The 18,845-nt window shown below is 33.2% G+C and overlaps 1 protein-coding gene across 1 annotated transcript in view; it reads left to right on the top strand.

Moving 5' to 3' along the window:
• Positions 1 to 18,845, top strand: part of LOC127731085 (uncharacterized) — a 124,627-nt gene that overhangs the window by 1,218 nt on the left and 104,564 nt on the right. The window contains exons 2-6 of the mRNA XM_052239944.1: positions 1,594 to 1,636; positions 6,613 to 6,763; positions 11,527 to 11,636; positions 12,783 to 12,884; positions 13,115 to 13,288. Coding sequence (XP_052095904.1) covers positions 1,594 to 1,636; positions 6,613 to 6,763; positions 11,527 to 11,636; positions 12,783 to 12,884; positions 13,115 to 13,288 — 580 coding nt within the window. The remainder of the gene's footprint in view (positions 1 to 1,593; positions 1,637 to 6,612; positions 6,764 to 11,526; positions 11,637 to 12,782; positions 12,885 to 13,114; positions 13,289 to 18,845) is intronic.

The following is an 18,845-nucleotide window of genomic DNA, read 5'->3' as shown; positions in this document are numbered from 1 at the left end:
GCGTTCACCCGCAAACCGGAAGATGACTTGATAAGTACAGGACGTCAGTGATATGTCCGATCTTAAAATTGACTTCAAGTGCATGTAAACCAACCTGTACATGTGCAAGTTCCCCATTCATATATTATCTCGTTAACCAAATGAACGCCATATATTATAGTTAATCCATAAACTGGAAAAACATCTGTAATAAACTCAGTCCAGAATTATACTAGACAATTATGTAAACGCACCAAATGGTTAAAGGCCGTGAGGTCGTTCATACAAATCAGAATTTTAAAAATACTCACTTATGCGACATCGGCTTTCAAAGACCCAATTAATACTAAACACCTGTCCTTACTCATTGACAAATATGTTCTTATCCCCGCATATAACCGATATAAAATGCTTGATAAAAGAATAATGTATTGATAACTCTCTTCGAAACCCGACATATACCCCCATGACACTTATCAAAGAGGTAAGTTCCATAATGATAGATTTGTTTTATGCTCCTTCGGAATTTCAGAAAAAAGACGAAGAACACGTCCTTCCTTCACTTTACTTGATATAACAGGGTCCGTTGAGAACAACACTTTACGACAAATAGATTATTTCAGATTCCCAATTGTGAACTTGACATTTTTATGTAGCAATATTCCAGCAGCGAGTGCATATATAGTATATATCTCCCAGTTGATACGATATTCCAGAGCTTGCGTTTCCTATCATGATTTCCTTGAGGGTTGCTGCTTACAAGGAAACTTTAAAACAAAGAATACTAAGTAGTCAAGTTGAAATCATTCCTTTGAAAAATTAAAGGATATCATCACTAGTCGGTTGACCGTTATGAAATATCTATTTATAAATGGCGACGGAATTGTTCCAAATTTGATCTACCGATTATACTTATCACCGGGTTACGCAGTTTTTAGTTTTCTATGTTGTGTTTGTGTTGCTCAGTCTTTAGTTTTCTATGTTGTGTTTGTGTTGCTCAGTCTTTAGTTTTCTATGTCGTGTTTGTGTTGCTCAGTCTTTAGTTTTCTATGTTGTGTTTGTGTTACTCAGTTTTTAGTTTTCTATGTTGTGTTTGTGTTGCTCAGTCTTTAGTTTTCTATGTTGTGTTTGTGTTGCTCAGTCTTTAGTTTTCTATGTTGTGTTTGTGTTGCTCAGTCTTTAGTTTTCTATGTTGGGTTTGTGTTGCTCAGTCTTTTGTTTTCTATGTTGTGTTTGTGTTGCTCAGTCTTTAGTTTTCTATGTTGTGTTTGTGTTGCTCAGTCTTTAGTTTTCTATGTTGTGTTCGTGTTACTCAGTTTTTAGTTTTCTATGTTGTGTTTGTGTTGCTCAGTCTTTAGTTTTCTATGTTGTGTTTGTGTTGCTCAGTCTTTAGTTTTCTATGTTGTGTTTGTGTTGCTCAGTCTTTAGTTTTCTATGTTGTGTTTGTATACTGTTGTTTGAATTTTGCTCGTTTTACGTTTCTTGCCATGACATTGTTTTTTCGTTTTCGACTTTTGAGTTTGATTATCCCTTTTTCATCTTTCGCCTCTCTTTCAAACTGATTTTACTTGATTTGTGCTGAGTTGAGATTATCGTTGTCTTTATTTATTTCAGAAGATTATTATTCAGTTGTTTTATGGAGTTCTGTGCACACCATGTAAGTAAACCTCATGTATTTACTAACACAATGTTAAAAAAATTAAATCTATACATGTTATGATTTTATGCGTAGATGCACTTAGCAACCTTTGTCTGTAACAAACTATGTTTAAGTTAAGGTCGGGTTGTTGATTTTTTGACACATTCTCCGTTTGCATTCTCAATTTTATGCTTAAGTTAAACTAATAATTCGAAAATAAACCGACAACACCATTGGAAAAAACGGGGGAAAAAAAACAAAATCAAAAGATAAACAACTCTAAACAAACACATTCTAAATGGTTTTTTTTTAACGACATTATATATTTATTCACCAAATATGCTTGTTACATGGTTACTTCAAGAAACCAAGCTTTCCCTTATGTATCCTGTAACATTCCACTGATTACCCACGTTAGTAGTCAGTTGTTGATATATATATGTGTGTACACATTTCTTGAAATACAATTGTACAAAAGTTTTATGCATTATGTTTTTATCTATTCAATCGTGTATACTTCTTTTTAGTGACTGCAGTAATGGATTTAATTTCATTGTTCTGTTTTCGTTATATCGTTTTATATATTCTTGAACAAAAATTTGATAAACATTTACATTTGTTAATTTCTGATTAGATACATAATATGATTTGTATATAGAAAAACCTAAAATTGTTAAGAAATAATTCAGACCAAAATAATTTTTTTCAAAAATCTTATGTTAAGACTAGCAATTGCTTTAACGAGACTAAAATTTAAATTTGATTTTCTCATTAACTCATGAATACTTTTCCACAATCTAAATGTAGTTCGGGAAACAAAGAGGCGGAAGATACCAAAGGGAGTATCAAAATAGAAGAAATGTCGACAAAATCATGACAAAATCGAAAAACAACCCAACATAAAATAAAGGGTGATCTCAGGGGCTCCGGATTAGTGAGCAGGTTCTGCACTACATGTGGTACTCTTCGTGTTAAGTCTCATTTGTTAATTTACCAATTCTATTGCACCAGATCTGTATTTCGACAATTAATGTATCAGTGATATTCGAGGCCATCATATTTGAAAGTCAAAAACTTATACAATGGAGGAACAATTCGTGGTTATCTGTAACACAGATAATCTATACCGGGCAACCGCATCACAATGGTTAAACGTTCGAACGGATGACCAACTTTACCAATAGGAATCATTACTTCAACTGCATTCTTGGTATAAACAACCCTCTATCGAAAGCATCCTGATAGGAAACACAAGCTCTGGGATATCGTATCAACTGAGAGATCTATAATCGGTGCTGAAATTTTGCTGCATAGAAGTAGAAAGTTCATGCATTATTTAAAAGCTTAAATCATCACATTTGTCATATAAATGCAAGTAAAGATATGCGACAAGCTTATCCGTATCTGTGTTATCCATTATTTCAAATTTTATGGGAAAGATGACTTAAATAAAGTTACTAAATAATGAATAGTTTAGTGAAATTACTTATTCTTTAAAGCAGAACGTAAAGTTTGATGATACTGCAAGGTCCTTATTATTTTTGCTGAGAATATAAACATAAGAAGATGTGGTATGATTGCCAATGATACAACTCTCCACAAGAGGCCAAATGGCATAGAAATTAACAACTATTGGTCACCGTACGATCTTCAACAATGAGCAAAACTCATACCATATAGTATTTATAAAAGGCCCCGAAATGACATATGTAAAACAATTCAAACGAGAAAACTAACGGTCTGATTTATGTACAAAATAATTAATGAAAACAAATATGATATACAGCAATAAACGACAACATCTGAATTACAGACTCCTGACGTGGGTCAGGTAAATGCAGACTGTGATGGGGTTACACTAGTTTGAAGGCGCGAACCTCCTCTAACCTGGGACAGTGGTGTAACAGTACAACATAAGAACAAACTATAAAATTAGTTGGAAAGGGCTTAACTCATCAGATCGATACGAAGCAGAAATAAATCTAACAAAAAACATAGACCGGACGTGGCAGGGTACTTATACATCCGCAAAAAAGACACTTAAAACTGATCCTCAAAGGGAAATATGCAGAAATATGTATTTAGGATGTCAAACAGGCGAAAAACGAGTCACATTTGACATAAAACCCTTACAAGAGGAATTACAATTTCAGTTTAAACCTTTTTTAACTAAGACTTAGTTAAGAAACAACATGCCTTAGACTTTTCGGACTGTTTGAAAGGCTGCTCAAACGGGTAGGACTTTCAGACCTCAAATCTACAATTCGAAATGTTTAAAAACTGTGCAGGAATATGTGCAGGATGTCATTTTCTAAAGATTCCCATTTCGTTGGGTCGAACAAGTAACATTTTACATGAGAATAATGTAAGGGAAATTAAGCTTTTCCTGAGGAGGCATTCTGTATGTGCCTGTCCCAAGTCAGGAGCCTGTAATTCAGTGGTTGCCGTTTGTTGTTGTATATCGTATTTGTTTTTCGTTCATTATTTTGTACATAAATCAGGTCGTTAGTTTTCTCGTTTGAATAGTTTTACATTTGTCATTTCGGGGCCTTTTATAGCTGACTTTGCGGTATGGACTTTTGCTCATTGTTGAAGGCCGTACGGTGACCTATAGTTGTTAATCTCTGTGTCATTTGGTCTCTTGTGGAGAGTTGTCTCATTGGCAATCATACCACATCTTCTTATTTTTACATTAACAGATTTTTGTATTATAAAATCATTCCCAAGGTCTAATAAGGGCAAGCGAGGCTATAGAGGTGTCATGTTGGTCAAATGCATGATATGTGCAATTGCTAAAAATTCACGAAGGTTCAAACTCCAAAACAAAAGGGCAAACTATATCCAAAATGAATCCATAAAAGGAGTTGCACATTTTGTATGAATATAAATACCGCGGCATTGTACAAAGTTTAGAAGCTCCTAGGTTAGGAGTTTATTATTCAAAACGGGTACCCTCTTCTCACGCTCGCCGGCACGTCCGCGCGCCCGCCAGCTGGACTTTCATTTCATCATATTATAAAATAAGTCGGTTCTGCATTGTTTGCAACACGTACGTCCGAAAGTTCTGACCTCGGGTAAACACCCCTTTAAGTTAAATGGTCCGTTGCTGCTGATTTCGAAAACTCAAAAATTTAAAATAGCGAGTAAATATTGATTTAATCTATAAGGGTTTGGGGGGGGGTAGGGGTAGGGGTTCCTTCTCTCTTTTCTTCTGGATTTTATATCCTTTCTGCAAGACTCTTGCCTCCTGTCAGTGTTCCAAAAGGAAGAAATAAAGAAATATTATGGGATTCATCATTTTTATTCCTCAAGGAATTATTGTTATGGACTTTTTGTTCCATTATGAATATTTCTAATGAAATGACCGTAATAAAGAGATCAAAGGGACGTCTGTTATAAGGAACAAGATATACGTGGACATCAGTATAAGGCAGTTTAAACAACAAGATTCAATTGGTACACAGGTAATTTAAATCTTTAAATCACTTTTGTGTTTTGATACGATACCCGCATTTAAAGTCTAATTTGTCAACCTCATCGTCGAGTATATACCATTTCGTAACACGTCTAAAATGTTGTCAAAAAAATATGGCCTTTTAACTTTTTTGATTCAAGCGTCACTGATGAGTCTTTTGTAGACGAAATGCGCGTCTAGTGTTCAAAATTCTTAGCTTCAGCGACTCTTTTCACAAAAAATCTTACGATTAGAATTGATCGTAAGTTATACTGAAATGTGTATGACTTACGAGTATTTTTCCTCTTAAGAGTTTTTGTGAAAAGAGTCGCTGGTATCTTTGGTGAGTTTATTTATGAAGCATCTTGGTAATGTCAGTTTTAGTGAAATTTTATTGTAATCAGTGTTTGTTTGTTGTGTTTTTTTACAAAGTATGATTCTTTGGGTGTTATCGCATAGTTTTTTCTATATCCACAAATTAGACGGATAAGGTATGAAGGGATTTGCTCGAAAATATATCACCTTTTTGCAACCTTACGGCAAGCTCACGGAAATTGTCCAATTAGTCAATTTTCCATTCAGTGTCCTTATTGAACGAAAATACCCACAAAAAGTAAAATAACAAAAATACCGAACTCCGAGGAAAATTCAAAACGGAAAGTCTCTAATCAAATGATGTCAACGTGATGTGTTATCCCGTGCAGCATATTTTATAAAAAATACTTTTAGTATAAAACATCGTTTGTGTCACTCGAAACAATTAAATAATGACATGCATTTACCAAATGTCAACATACAGGGGCATGTGTTTCAAATGATACTTTCGTTGTTTTTCCATTCTTGTTTTTTTCGCATTCTTGCTGGAACAAATGAGATTGACTTTTTCTTGGTTTTTATTTATCATTTCCGTTTGAATCTTTTAGAATTTGTTTTGTAATGAGCTTCTAAAAACATCGTAACGAAACTCAAACTCTTCCTGTAAATTTGTTTGATTTGACTATACACAAAGAAATATTCCAATAGATATATAATCTGCAATTAACAGAGATTTCCGAAAAAATTTTATTTCTCCTAGTGCCCCGTTATTTGGAAAAAATCGGTTAAACAGAATAAAAATCAAACTTGGTATCCACCATCTAATGATATAACCGATTATAAAACTAATAGATAGAGGCATTACATAAAAAGTGTTGGAAATTGAAGTTTCAGAGCAAATTTTATTTCTAGGGACCAAAAATTGGGCACAATCGACAATACACATATCATATACTAACAAACAACCTAATAGATAAAATGATTATTAAAAAAAGGAAAAAAACTTCGGACGTATATACTGATGGAATGATGGAAGGAGTACAAACATATCGTCCCCTAGCATTTTCCCAATAAAATACATGTTGTGGAATCATCAATGAGACAGCGACTTTCTATATTTGATATAGAACCATTTTATGAGGCTGTGTTTAATACAGCATTAATTTGATAACAATTCGAAAGAATCGAGAGCTCATCACATGAATTAAAACCCTTGGTATTACAGTCATTTTTTGTGCGGATTACAACGGATGGCGATATTTCGGTCAATATTCGACTAATTGGTGGGCTGCAAACGGCCACTGTCAGGGTATGAATGGAGACCTTTGGAAACCTAGAGCAAACATGTGGAGCTGGGTGCCATCGTTTATAACAAGGTACATTTTATATACACAATGAAAGACAATCAATGTTGTCAACCAACGGAATGATGGAAAAATAAATATCAAACCTGTTGAATTGTGAACAGATATATCATGTTATAGAGGGGTATTTGCGAAAAATACCAGACAAGGGACTGTGAAATTTCCCGAGCCGCCAGGCGAGGGAAATTTGGTGCCAAGACTGGTATTTTTCGCAAATACCCCTCCATTACATGATATATCTGTTTAATTACACCGAATAGATTTTGATTGAAACTCTCTGTACAGGTGAAGGGAAATCTTTTCTTTTTACTAGTAAGCTGTAACCCATAAATATGTTCATGCATAATTTTGATGATGAGTGGAGACTATCATAGTACCGCGGGAATTATACATGCACTTTTACGCGTTAGCGCTATCTGTGTGTAACGTCATGGTATCTGTGTGTAAACGTCATTGTCATCGTTCATTTGTATAGACGTCTTTTTCCACTTTATATACACAACGCATTCTTCAATATACGATGACGATATTGCTTAGTTGTGTTGCCTTAATAATCGGGATAAGGTGGGAAAGATTCCAAATAATTTTGGCGGGAAGAGACTCGCGAGGGTAAAAAAGGAATATCCAAAATGGAAAATACCACGGCACGGAGGGGAATTTGAGGCATATTCACCGGCAGTTGTGAAAAACAGGCAAATTCGTTTGAAATGAGGAAAAAAGGTTAGAATATTCGAAAAATATACTGGCCACCATCCAATCAAAATCCGGCATTCTTATATAAGGTGTAATTACTAGCTAAGCAGCCACTTGTATGAGAGTTGTTTATAGTTCCGTTATTTGTAACACAGTTGGAAAGCAAGTCCTTGGAAACGTCCGTTGTCGTCAAGCTCTATCAGCAACAATAGCAGGGGGAATTAATTAGATGGCGCTACAGTCGTCGGTGACGTCAAAAAGTCCGAAAAATAAATCGGCTAAAAAATCGACGTTTAAACTATTTTTTCAACTTGACATGCTTTTATTATAATTGATTTTTAAAGTTTGTAGATTTTGTGAACAATATAGTTTCAATAGTATTATACGACATTGAAACATTGTCGAAAATAACTTTTATTTGCTATTACTTTATCCTGTCCGTTCTAAAAATTATCAGCCATCTTTTTTGTTCGCCAAAAACATCGAATTTATATAACTTGACGTTTGCGTATCCAAATACGGAACAGAACGTTAAAAATCTTAAATGAAAAAATGTTTGTAAACATGTTGACACTTTTAGTAAAAAGATGTTGAGTGAAATGTACACTTACAGGTCTTCGATTTTAGAAAATTAAGCTAACTGTGATTTGCGTGTGCAATTTAATTGATGTGATCTCTAAATGTTGAGATGTTATCTTAATATATAATGCTGTTATGTTTTACATGAAAGTTGACTTGTTTTAGAGAGAATCAATTTTTAACTATGATATTGTCCTATGTGTATTTTATTTCATTGTACATTATTCATTATATATGCTCCTAGACGTATTTGTAGGTACCCTGCTTGCAAGTGCCCCGTTGTAAAGGGGTAGTTTTTTAATATATATATATATATATATATATATATATATAACCTATTTCAAATTTCTACACAATTATGAAGCCATCATTTTTTACTCTAATAAAACAATTTTAGTGACCATCAGTCATGTCACCCGAGTCAATTTGTAGCTGGTTTTGACTGATTTTCAGTTCAAAACAGTGAATGTTAAGCTTCTTTTCATTGTACCTGTTTCCAAAGTACTCTAAAATACTGATTTTATTAGAGATATGAATTAAATTGTAATTCAGAATTGTTGTTTTTCACAATTCCATACGATACCTCCATTTCAAAGTGACTAAAACCCTTCTTGATCCCCTACACAAATTGATGGTGACATTGTTTTCTTTTTTTAACATACGTCATATAACGTTAACAAAATATGTGCCAGGGTCATGTGCATAGTGAAAATTTACACATTGGAAAAGTGAAACAAAGATCATCTTTATTGTGTTTGAATAGTTATCAAATGTACCAGGCTTACAATTTAACACGCCAGACGCGCGTTTCGTCTACACAAGACTCATCAGTGACGCTCAGATCAAAATAGTTATAAAGCCAAAAAAGTACAAAGTTGAAGAGCATTGAGGACCCAAAATTCCAAAAGGTTGTGCCTAATACGGCTAAGGTAATCTAAGTATTTCGAAAAATTCATACTTTTGTAAACAGGAAATTTATAAAAATGACCATATAATTGTTATTCATGTCAACACCGAAGTGCTGACTACTGGGCTGGTGATACCCTCGGGGACGAAACGTCCACCAGCAGTGGCATCGACCCAGTGGTGTAAATAGTTATCAAAAGTACCAAGCTTACAATTTAACACGCCAGACGTCTTAGAAAAATTTCTTTCATACTGGAAACAAATCTGACAAATCAATGAATGGACAAAAACACAAAAAAATAGCAAGAGAAGATGCCTTGCACGGACTTGCAATATTTCTGGAGGAAAAATCATATGAAAAAGGAAATGAAGTTCAGTGAGGGGCGTAAAAGGGGGGGGGGGGGGGTATCTGCACGGAAGAACGCGAAATAAAATTGCCATTTCACGATGAACGAACAATTAAAAATTTCTAGCATGTTGATCTTTTTACCTTTTTCACGAAACACGGTGAATAACGAACCTTTTTCACGGCTGCACGTGAAATAAAAAAGCCAAAACATGTTGCACGAAAATAACCCTTTACCACCCTCGTCAGTTTATTATACTTATAAGTTAAAAACCTTGCTTATTTGATTATCTCTGACTTTATTAAATAAGCTACAGTAATAAGTGCAAAAACTAGCATATCAAGTCAAACAAGAAATTTAATTTATAGTCTAAGAGATGTTTTTTTACAAAATTGAATTTATTCAAATGGCAAATTCTTATCTTTCACAATCATTAAGTAAAAGGCACAAGATTTGTTTTACCAACTATCATTTGTGATATAAATTTCCAATTATTAGTTAGATAAAAAATATCCAATACTTTGTTTAAAATATGTATACCAGCTGATACGGCAACCTGAAGAGTAGAAGCCCCATTTTTTTTTCTTCAAAAAGTTTACTTTCTTAATCTATAAAATACCCTCAGAAATTTGGCAAGGGCTACTAGCTGTGCTTGCTAATCTAATAATTGAATTTTACAATAATAATGATTTTAAAATTCAAAATTATGTCACTAATTTTAAGTATTATTTTTTACAGACTTTCTTTCAAAATTTTTGGTAAACAGATCCTTTTTCTGTAGGATATTTTCTAGGCAGTACTGTATTGTTCAACTAAGAAACATAGGATTGACCTAAAAGGTTTTTTTTTTACTTAGAAGAAACTATTGTGACTCATGGTCCCACTTTTTAGAATATAACATTTAAATGATCAGTATTATTTATTATTTTTATTTCAGAAAGATTATTTAAATTATATAAAGTATGTTTTATTGCATTAAAGATTGTGAGAAGTATTTTACAAAAATTCTTCTCGGAGTGATCCCATATCCCATTATAAAAAATACATAGTAAATTTCATCAGCCAGAGCCAATTTATATCAATTCAGCTAGGTTTCTGGGTGGCATTTCTAAATTTTTACCAATTTTTTGTCTTCTAATTTTTACCACTAATTCTTCTCTGAAAAGTAGGGAAGTATCTCTTCTTAATATTATAATAACATACTTGTAATTCGAATTTCATTTATTTTCTTCTTGATATTTGTAAAGTAAACTCCTTTTTATTTTTTTTTGCTGGGTTTTTATTTTTTTTTGCTGGGTTTTTATTTTTGACTGGTGATATCAAGGGGAGATAACTACTTGCACAAATCGGCAAAAAAACCACCGCTTCGTGTTGAAAATAACTTGACGTTTGCGTACCCAAAACTCTATTACCTAGATATTCATATCGAGTGTATGTCTTAATGAGATGCTTTATCAAATTTAAATTCAGCCCATCATTTTAAGATTCCTCGAAAATATTTAGATTTTTCGATCAAGAGACTTGACAATTTTCACGCAAATTTCAAGTTTGAAGGTAAAATTAAGAAAGAAGGACTTTTAGTTGACGTGTAAGTTTTGACGAGTGAAAACTATGTATATTCAATATTATTTAGATCAATAAGTTTTTATCATGACAGTGGCATTTTATTGAGTAAGAATGAGGTTTGTCTCAGTCGTTGTTTTACAGAATTTTCACGGTCACGTGACTCTATTGTTGCTGATAGACTTGGGGTCAAACCGTGACCTGCTTTCCAACTGAACAAAGTCTTGACAACGCTTATTGTTGTCTGACGTCAGGCGAGTGAAATTATCGGATATAGGAAATAAAGGTATTTTACTGAAACCAATGTAATAAAAGAATAAAACATAAAGCAAGTAAATCGGTTTTTTTTTTAGTTTGAAGGTCTTTGATTCTATAGATGGTTCTATTGAAATTGTTCTACAAAATCATTAAACATCAAGAAATGTGATGTGATTGTCAATGAAACAACTATCTACAAAGTCCGAAATACAAAAATGTAAATATTTTGTTTTCCAATCACGTTAATATTGCGGCTTGCTTTGATGCGAATGAATGCATTCAAGTTCACAAAGTCATAAAGTGCTTGTCTGACAGATAGGATGAATTTGAACAATATACTTATTTAAAATAAGGTTCGAATGAATAAAATAAACATTACATCTAATCCTATTAATACTTAAGTGATTTTTCTTATTTTCTGTATATAAGTATTGGTGGCGGCTCCGTCTGGATTGGTGCACATGATCAACATTCAGAAGGTAGTTGGATGTGGATTGATGGATCAGTAGTTCAAGGGAGAGAGTCTAAATGGTGGCCAGGTATAAAAAAAACATTGTAAATAATTATAGACAATGTTAGTTGTGAATACATTTTATATAAAAAATGCTATTCTGTTGAAGACCATATGATATACATGTACTTTGGTTGTGCCCTTTTGTCGTTTAGTGGGGTTGTTCTTTCATTGATGCCATAGCTGTTTTTCAAAATGATGTAGTTTGAGGTTAATATAATAAGTTATATAGTTTTCTACTGGACCCCTAAGGATCCATATGTGGTCACCACATGATGGCGTTAAACAATCATGTCGTCACTAATTTATCCGAGGTGTGATGGATTATCCAAGCTATATGGGTCTCCATTTTGAAGGAAACATTGTTGATTTTCTTTTTTAATCAAGTTAAAATACGAGGCACAAGCAAGTCTTAGAAGAGATCTGTATTTAATCGTAGTTTTGAATTATACAAAGCTTTACAAATTAAGCTTGTTCACTTTTTCTTAAGTTTATCGTTCAGTAAAACAAGTTAAATTTGGTAGATCAATGAAGGAAATTGTGGACGGTGATCTCCAGCATTAGGGGCCAGCTGAAGCACGCCTCCGGGTGCGGGATTTTCTCGCTGTGTTGAAGACCAATTGGTCGCCTTCAGCTGTTTTCTGCTTTGGTCGGGTTGTTGTCTCTTTGACACATTCCCCATTTCTATTCTCATTTTTATGGCATATAGAAGTAACTCTTAACTAAATTACGTCAAGTTTTCGTATATGTGACGTCACTAATGGATCTTATGTAGATGAAACGCGTAAAGCGAATCAAAGCATGGTATAGTTTGTTATAAATCCGAGGTCAATGTGATTCTCGATGGCCGAGTTATCTACGAAGTTTAGCTTCAGTGATCCTCAGCATGTCAACGCTGTACATTGCAGCTGTGAGTTTGAACCAAGGTCGTGACGAGGTGTGATTGCCTCCAATCTTAATTGACACGGATTGCCAGTTTATATGCCGAATATTGATAACGAGTACTCCGGCTTCTTGCACTTTTAAACGTTGGCCGATACCATATAGCCAAAGTAACTAAAATTGGCATCAAACACCACAAAAAAACCCAAAAGAAACCAAGCAAAACCAATGTGATTCTAAAAATGTAAATGAATCCGATGTAATGGAAACTCATTACTTTATTACATTTTAGGTGAACCTAACGATCTTGACGGCGAGGACTGTGTTACAGCTAGTGTTGAAGGCTGGAATGATGAGGGATGTGGAAAAAACTTTAACTTTGCATGCCAGTGGCGTTAGTATGAATATGCTTAAATTCATTTATCCAACATAATTTTTTTTAAAACAAATTATATTACCATCAAAAGTCATATATCAATTTGCTTACCTTAAATGTTAATTGATCATTCCGATTTCATAACAGCTTATTTGATTTCACCCAAAATAGAAATAAAAAAGAATAGTTACATGCGTTTTTCAAAAAAGGATATTTCAACTGAATACTTGTATCATCTTAACTTTCAGCCATTTGTGGCGGGCGGACTATCCTTAATAGAGCATGCATGGTAATAGTGACAAATGATACAATTTACTACAGAGGAGGTTCTACACGAAACCATGGCGGAGGTACATGTGCATCACCAGAAAACTGTATCAATTGCCAGGATGGATTCTATGCCAATCAGGGCTTTTGTACAAGTAGGTCATTTGTCAAAGAGAAAGTAACATACGTTTTCTCGTCCAACTTTATTCCCATGGTGTAATTTCTTAGTCTGTGAGCATCCATGTACAAGGATAATATTATATCAGAGAAAAATGAGTCTTTTTCAAGAACATAATTGAACGTACATAAGAACTGTAAACAACTGTCATACAACTGGGAGGTTTAGCCAACTATAAAACACGGTTAAACCTCCATTTTCTTCTGAAAATGCCTGTACCATGTCAGGAATATGACAGTGGTTTTCGATTCGTTTTGTTGGGTGAAAACGTTTTGTTACTTTTTATGGACTTCCTCCGATTTTATTTTTTATTAAATGTTTTTATTTGAATTTACATACATGATATACATCATTTTAATGGTGATTTCCTTACGGGAAAAATAGCAATGTTCCGCTCAATAAGCAATGGGTCTGGTAGATAAACGATGCAAAACAAAACACATTAAAACCTAGAAAAAACAATGCAATTCTAATGTTTTCTACATACACATTAACTATCTTTAATCATACAGCCAGACAAACTGCAAACAAGCATATTTTCTATGTAAAACATCCCATTTGCCAACACAAATCAGGTTCAGATATATTAGAAGCAAACGATTGTCAATTCTAATCTTTTCTACACACTGACAAATAGCGAATATTCGTGAACAGTTCTCCATGAGTAACAACAAAACAGGCGTAAGGGAAATGACGTGTTTACGAAAATGCTTCAACCCAAGAATGAAATGGAAATCAAATGGCGAATCCTTGATTTAAAGAAGGGACACTTGCATATATTAGTAAAGTAAAATGTATACTAAGTAGTTGTATTGCTTAGTTTCAACACGTCTTTTAGATAATGTGATTTGAAGAAAATAAAAAAAATAAAAATACTCGCCTTGCTAAACTTGCTTTTCCAAGTATAACCATATTTGATATCCAATAGGCCAAGGTGTATTGTTGTCATTTTTCTCGGCACATGGAAAACAATAACGGTCTTTCTGTCAAATATGATTCATTGGCATCGGTTCGAAATTGATAACTATACTGATTGATGTCGGACTTGAATAGTCGATATAAACAGGCAGTTACCCAGAATTTTGTAAACCACAGAACAGAACTACAGAATTTAAAGGTAAATTGTAGCTGATTTATTTTCAAATGTTTTTTTCCTGATATCAATATTTTAAAATGGAAAAATGCAATTATTGCAATAATATCTTGTTTGACGTTATTTCATAAATGATTGACCAATATTATTAAAAATGTGCTTTACAAATCCGCTGTATAGTCTTTTTTTTTTGTGATTTTGAGAAATTTGAAAGATTAACAATGAAAAAAATATAGAATTAAATCTTGGTTTTACCGTGCTTGTTTTCTAAAAAAAATGTTGCTAATTGTTTGGAAGATTTGTAATTTGGATGATATGTTTTGACAATTAAATGATATTCCTAAACCGTTAATAAAATAAAAAAAAAAAGTTATTTGAAACCTCTGATTAATTAACGTGAACTAGGGGAAACAACAATCGTATTATTTTACCGAAAAACTTAATGTTCGTATAACGTTCCAAAATATGTTAAATTTTCGAACTAAATAAAATATTCGTATGATGATCTAGTATTGTCATTTTTCTAATAGATATAAGAAGATGTGGTATGAGTGCCAATGAGACAACTCTCCATCCAAGTCACAATTTGTAAAAAAGTAAACCATTATATGTCAAAGTACGGCCTTCAACGAGGAGCCTTGGCTCACACCGAACAGCAAGCTATAAATGGCCCCAAAATGACTACTTTAAAACAATTCAAACAGGAAAACCAACGGTCTAATCTATATAAAAAAACGAAAAACGAGAAACACTTATGAACCACATCAACAAACGACAACTACTGAACATCAGATTCCTGACTTAGGACAGGTGCAAACAACTAATACCTTTATTCTGAATTGCCTGTCGTTGTAGACGGACTTTAAAAAATGTTTTCCTCCATAATTGCCAAATCAAATTAGGAGAAAAACCACTTTTCAACTGTCGGATAAGTGTAATGTTATCTCCCACCAAAATTCTAATTTCTAATTCAGGGTAAAAAAAAGCAACAATCCTGAGACATTCGTCTTTTTCATTGTAAAACGACAGGTTAAGATGTCATTCGGGTAAACACTAGGCTCTGTCTCTTTGGATCGATTAGAATGTGTTAAGCGGATAAGCTGAGGTAGTCCAGTACTGCGAAGATAACAAGATTTAACATCTGCCATCAGGAAACATCTATTACGTCTATCACAGTGATGCTGCTGGAGAAACAAACGACACAATATTAAAAGGTTTGGTTTATTAGTTACTATCTCTAATCTTGAAAAAGTCCAAGAAACTTGCTCCATGAAGTGAAGTCACTTACATGCATTGACATCATAAAGACCGAAACTGCACTGACGATGATACAGCGTTTTGTCTAAAGGATATACATCTGTATGTAATATCACAATGTTATTTCAAACTAATATAAAGCATTTCCACGAATAATATGAGGCAACAGTAGTTTCACAAATTTCAGCCTTGTGAAGCCATTTTAAAATGCAAACATGATAAAAACAATTATGGGAATCCCATGAAAAAACAGATGAGACCACGGGCTCGTCAATACCTGCATATCGTGCTGTGTATTCATCGACTCCCCGTACAAATCCAGATATATAATAAGAAGTGCCATGTAAGGAAACGGACACATTTTTAATTTACGAATCAGGCGACTACTCGTGAGTCGTAAGATCTAATACAGCGATAACATGTGACACAGATATATTGTATCGGTCAACCAATTTGTGATGCAGATCGTAAGCCTTGTAAATTTTGATAATTTCTCAATGAAAACAGAAAAAAGTCCATCATCGAATATTTTTCATTTTTTTCAGTTTTGGTATGCAGCATTTTTAAATTTATAAAATTGATTGACCAAAGGAAATATGCTTATAAATGGAGCATTTTCTATTTTCCTATTTGACCGGTATTTAAAAATGTTTAAAAGAGGTCTTTATTCATTCCTATTTTCATCTTTATTTATACACGTTCTCGTCCGTTTAATATTTTAGGCTTATTTAGGACAGCAAATTTTTTTAATTAAACAAAATGCTGAATTTTAATATTTACTTCTATATGATAAACAATTAAAATGTACAAATTTTCCATAATAGTTAACTTTTCTATGTACCATAATATAATACTGTATGCTTGATACTCTATGTGCCATGACGTCGTTACAACAAACATATATGTGATTTTTAAAAGATTAATAAGTTTTTTGGACCAAACAAAGATCAAATGAGATCAACTACTAAACTTCCGTGTCTTAATCGACTTCTCAGTATAGAAATTAAATTCAGTGAAATTGGAGTGCGTTTATAATTAACAACAAAACATGCTTCTACACGTACATGCACTATAGGTATAAAACAACACAATTATTAAATGCTATAACTTATGGGATACATATTTATTATCTATCCTCGCTTCAATGACATTATATTTCTCCTTTGTACAGTGCGACAAAAAAAAATTACGAATAAAGACCTTTAATAACATGACGGCATAATTTTTTCCGGTTTTTAGTTTTAAAAAAAAATAACGTCCTCCAAAAATCATAAAGGTGCGAACAACGGCACGTATATTTTTTTATCTTTAATCCATTAAAAAGCATACGATTTCCCGCATATCTTTGACATTTTCACCAAAAGTAGCAAATTTGTATGTCACATTACCGAAAAGTAACAAATATGCAAAATACACTGGTTAAAAACCAATCATTGAACCATCGGGAGCTAATCAAGTTTCACCTGCCTCATATTAGAAAATAACATTTCTGGAACTGCAAAACAATATTCTTTTCTCTTTTTTTTTCAAATATTAACAGAGATGGTTGAACCATGGAAGTTAAATGAGACAATATAATATTTCCATGGTTGAACTTAACAAACGTAATTTAATTTCATCATGCTTTTGCTATCAAGATGTTAGAAAAAAAGTTCTCATTTCATAAAACGCAAAGCGTCTCCGTTACATGGAGGAATATACGTTTTGGCACATACCAATACAGAGAAGGTTGAAAGAGAAATCCGCGTGCATGTACCCCCGTAGTGGTAAAATAAACGATATGAATATGATAAGAGAACATGCACTTTCAACCAATGCAAATCAATATCTTAAACTATATCACTTGTAATGAAACGAAATACACTCAATGATTTTTATGGCACAAAAAAGAATATGCAAAAATTTAATGTAATGTCAATATATTCTATCAAGTTTATAGACAGACACTCTGACTGGTATGGAGTTCGAGAAAAAGGTTTCCATAGTACTGACGGATGGATAGACTGTCCTTTAATTCAAAGAAATAATATAGGATGGGTTGAAACAGTCAACCACTTACTGTAACAATGCCATTAGAAACTAGGCTAATACGTCGAGTGCCGATTTAATTGCTGATCTCTAAAGCTTTCGGTTACTTAAATTTTGAATAGGAGAACTTAACCGATAAAATATGATAAAATGTTTGGTATTCAGCAATAAATCAAAACATATTTTACATGTATTATCATGATTTTCATCGCATTTTCATTGAGTTCTTTAAAAAAAAATTTTTTATCTATCGACAAATAACAAATAAGATAAACTAATATATTGTGGCCAAAAACCTCTTTACAACCATAATTATTTTGAAATTGCCTGGCTTCTTCGTCTTTGATAAATTGGATGTAAATTTAAACAATGATTGAAATATTTTATAGTTGCTTATGTGGGAAACAGATTTATCTGTTTAATAAATAAAGGCAACAGTAGTTTACCGCTGTTCAAAAGTCATAAATCGATTGAGAGAAAACAAATCCGGGTTACAAACTAAATCCGAGGGAAACACGTCAACTATAACAGGAAAACAACGGAACAACAGAAACACTGAAGTGCAACAAAAACAAACGCCACATACATAGAAACGGACTAATTGATAACAACTGCCATATTCCTGACTTGGTACAGGACATTTTAAGAAAAAATGGTGGGTTGAACCTGGTTTTATGGCCAGCCAAACCTCCCGCTTATATGGCAATGTTAAAAAATATCGCTAAAATGACAACACTGGGTGACAGGAATACAGTACAAACAAACGCAAGAACAACGGACATATAAAAGTTTGTACGTATGTAAAGAATAAAAGTTCATTTTAATCGTAAAAAGATCAAAGCTATTGAATATTTGCATATTTGGTGAAAATATGCAAATATTTTAAAAAAAATTAGTCAACGGTGCAACCTCCAACCACATTTATATATTTTAAAACGGTGATAGCACCGGGTCAAGCTCACTTCGGATTTGATGCGATATCCTCAGTTTATATTTGTACCTTGATTCATCTCTTTGTATTCGATTACCGAGATTTGAACACCAGTAAACTTCTGTATTTTTACCCTAGGAAAAAATCACCGTAGCTGTATTTGGCAATTAGAAATTTTGGGTAATCAATGCTCTTCAGCTTCGTTCTTGTTTGGCCTTTTTAGCA

Source organism: Mytilus californianus, unplaced genomic scaffold (assembly GCF_021869535.1).
Source record: "Mytilus californianus isolate M0D057914Y unplaced genomic scaffold, xbMytCali1.0.p SCAF_2, whole genome shotgun sequence".
In the NCBI taxonomy this organism is placed as follows: Eukaryota; Metazoa; Mollusca; class Bivalvia; order Mytilida; family Mytilidae; genus Mytilus; species Mytilus californianus.
This window is presented reverse-complemented; position numbering and strand designations above follow the sequence as displayed.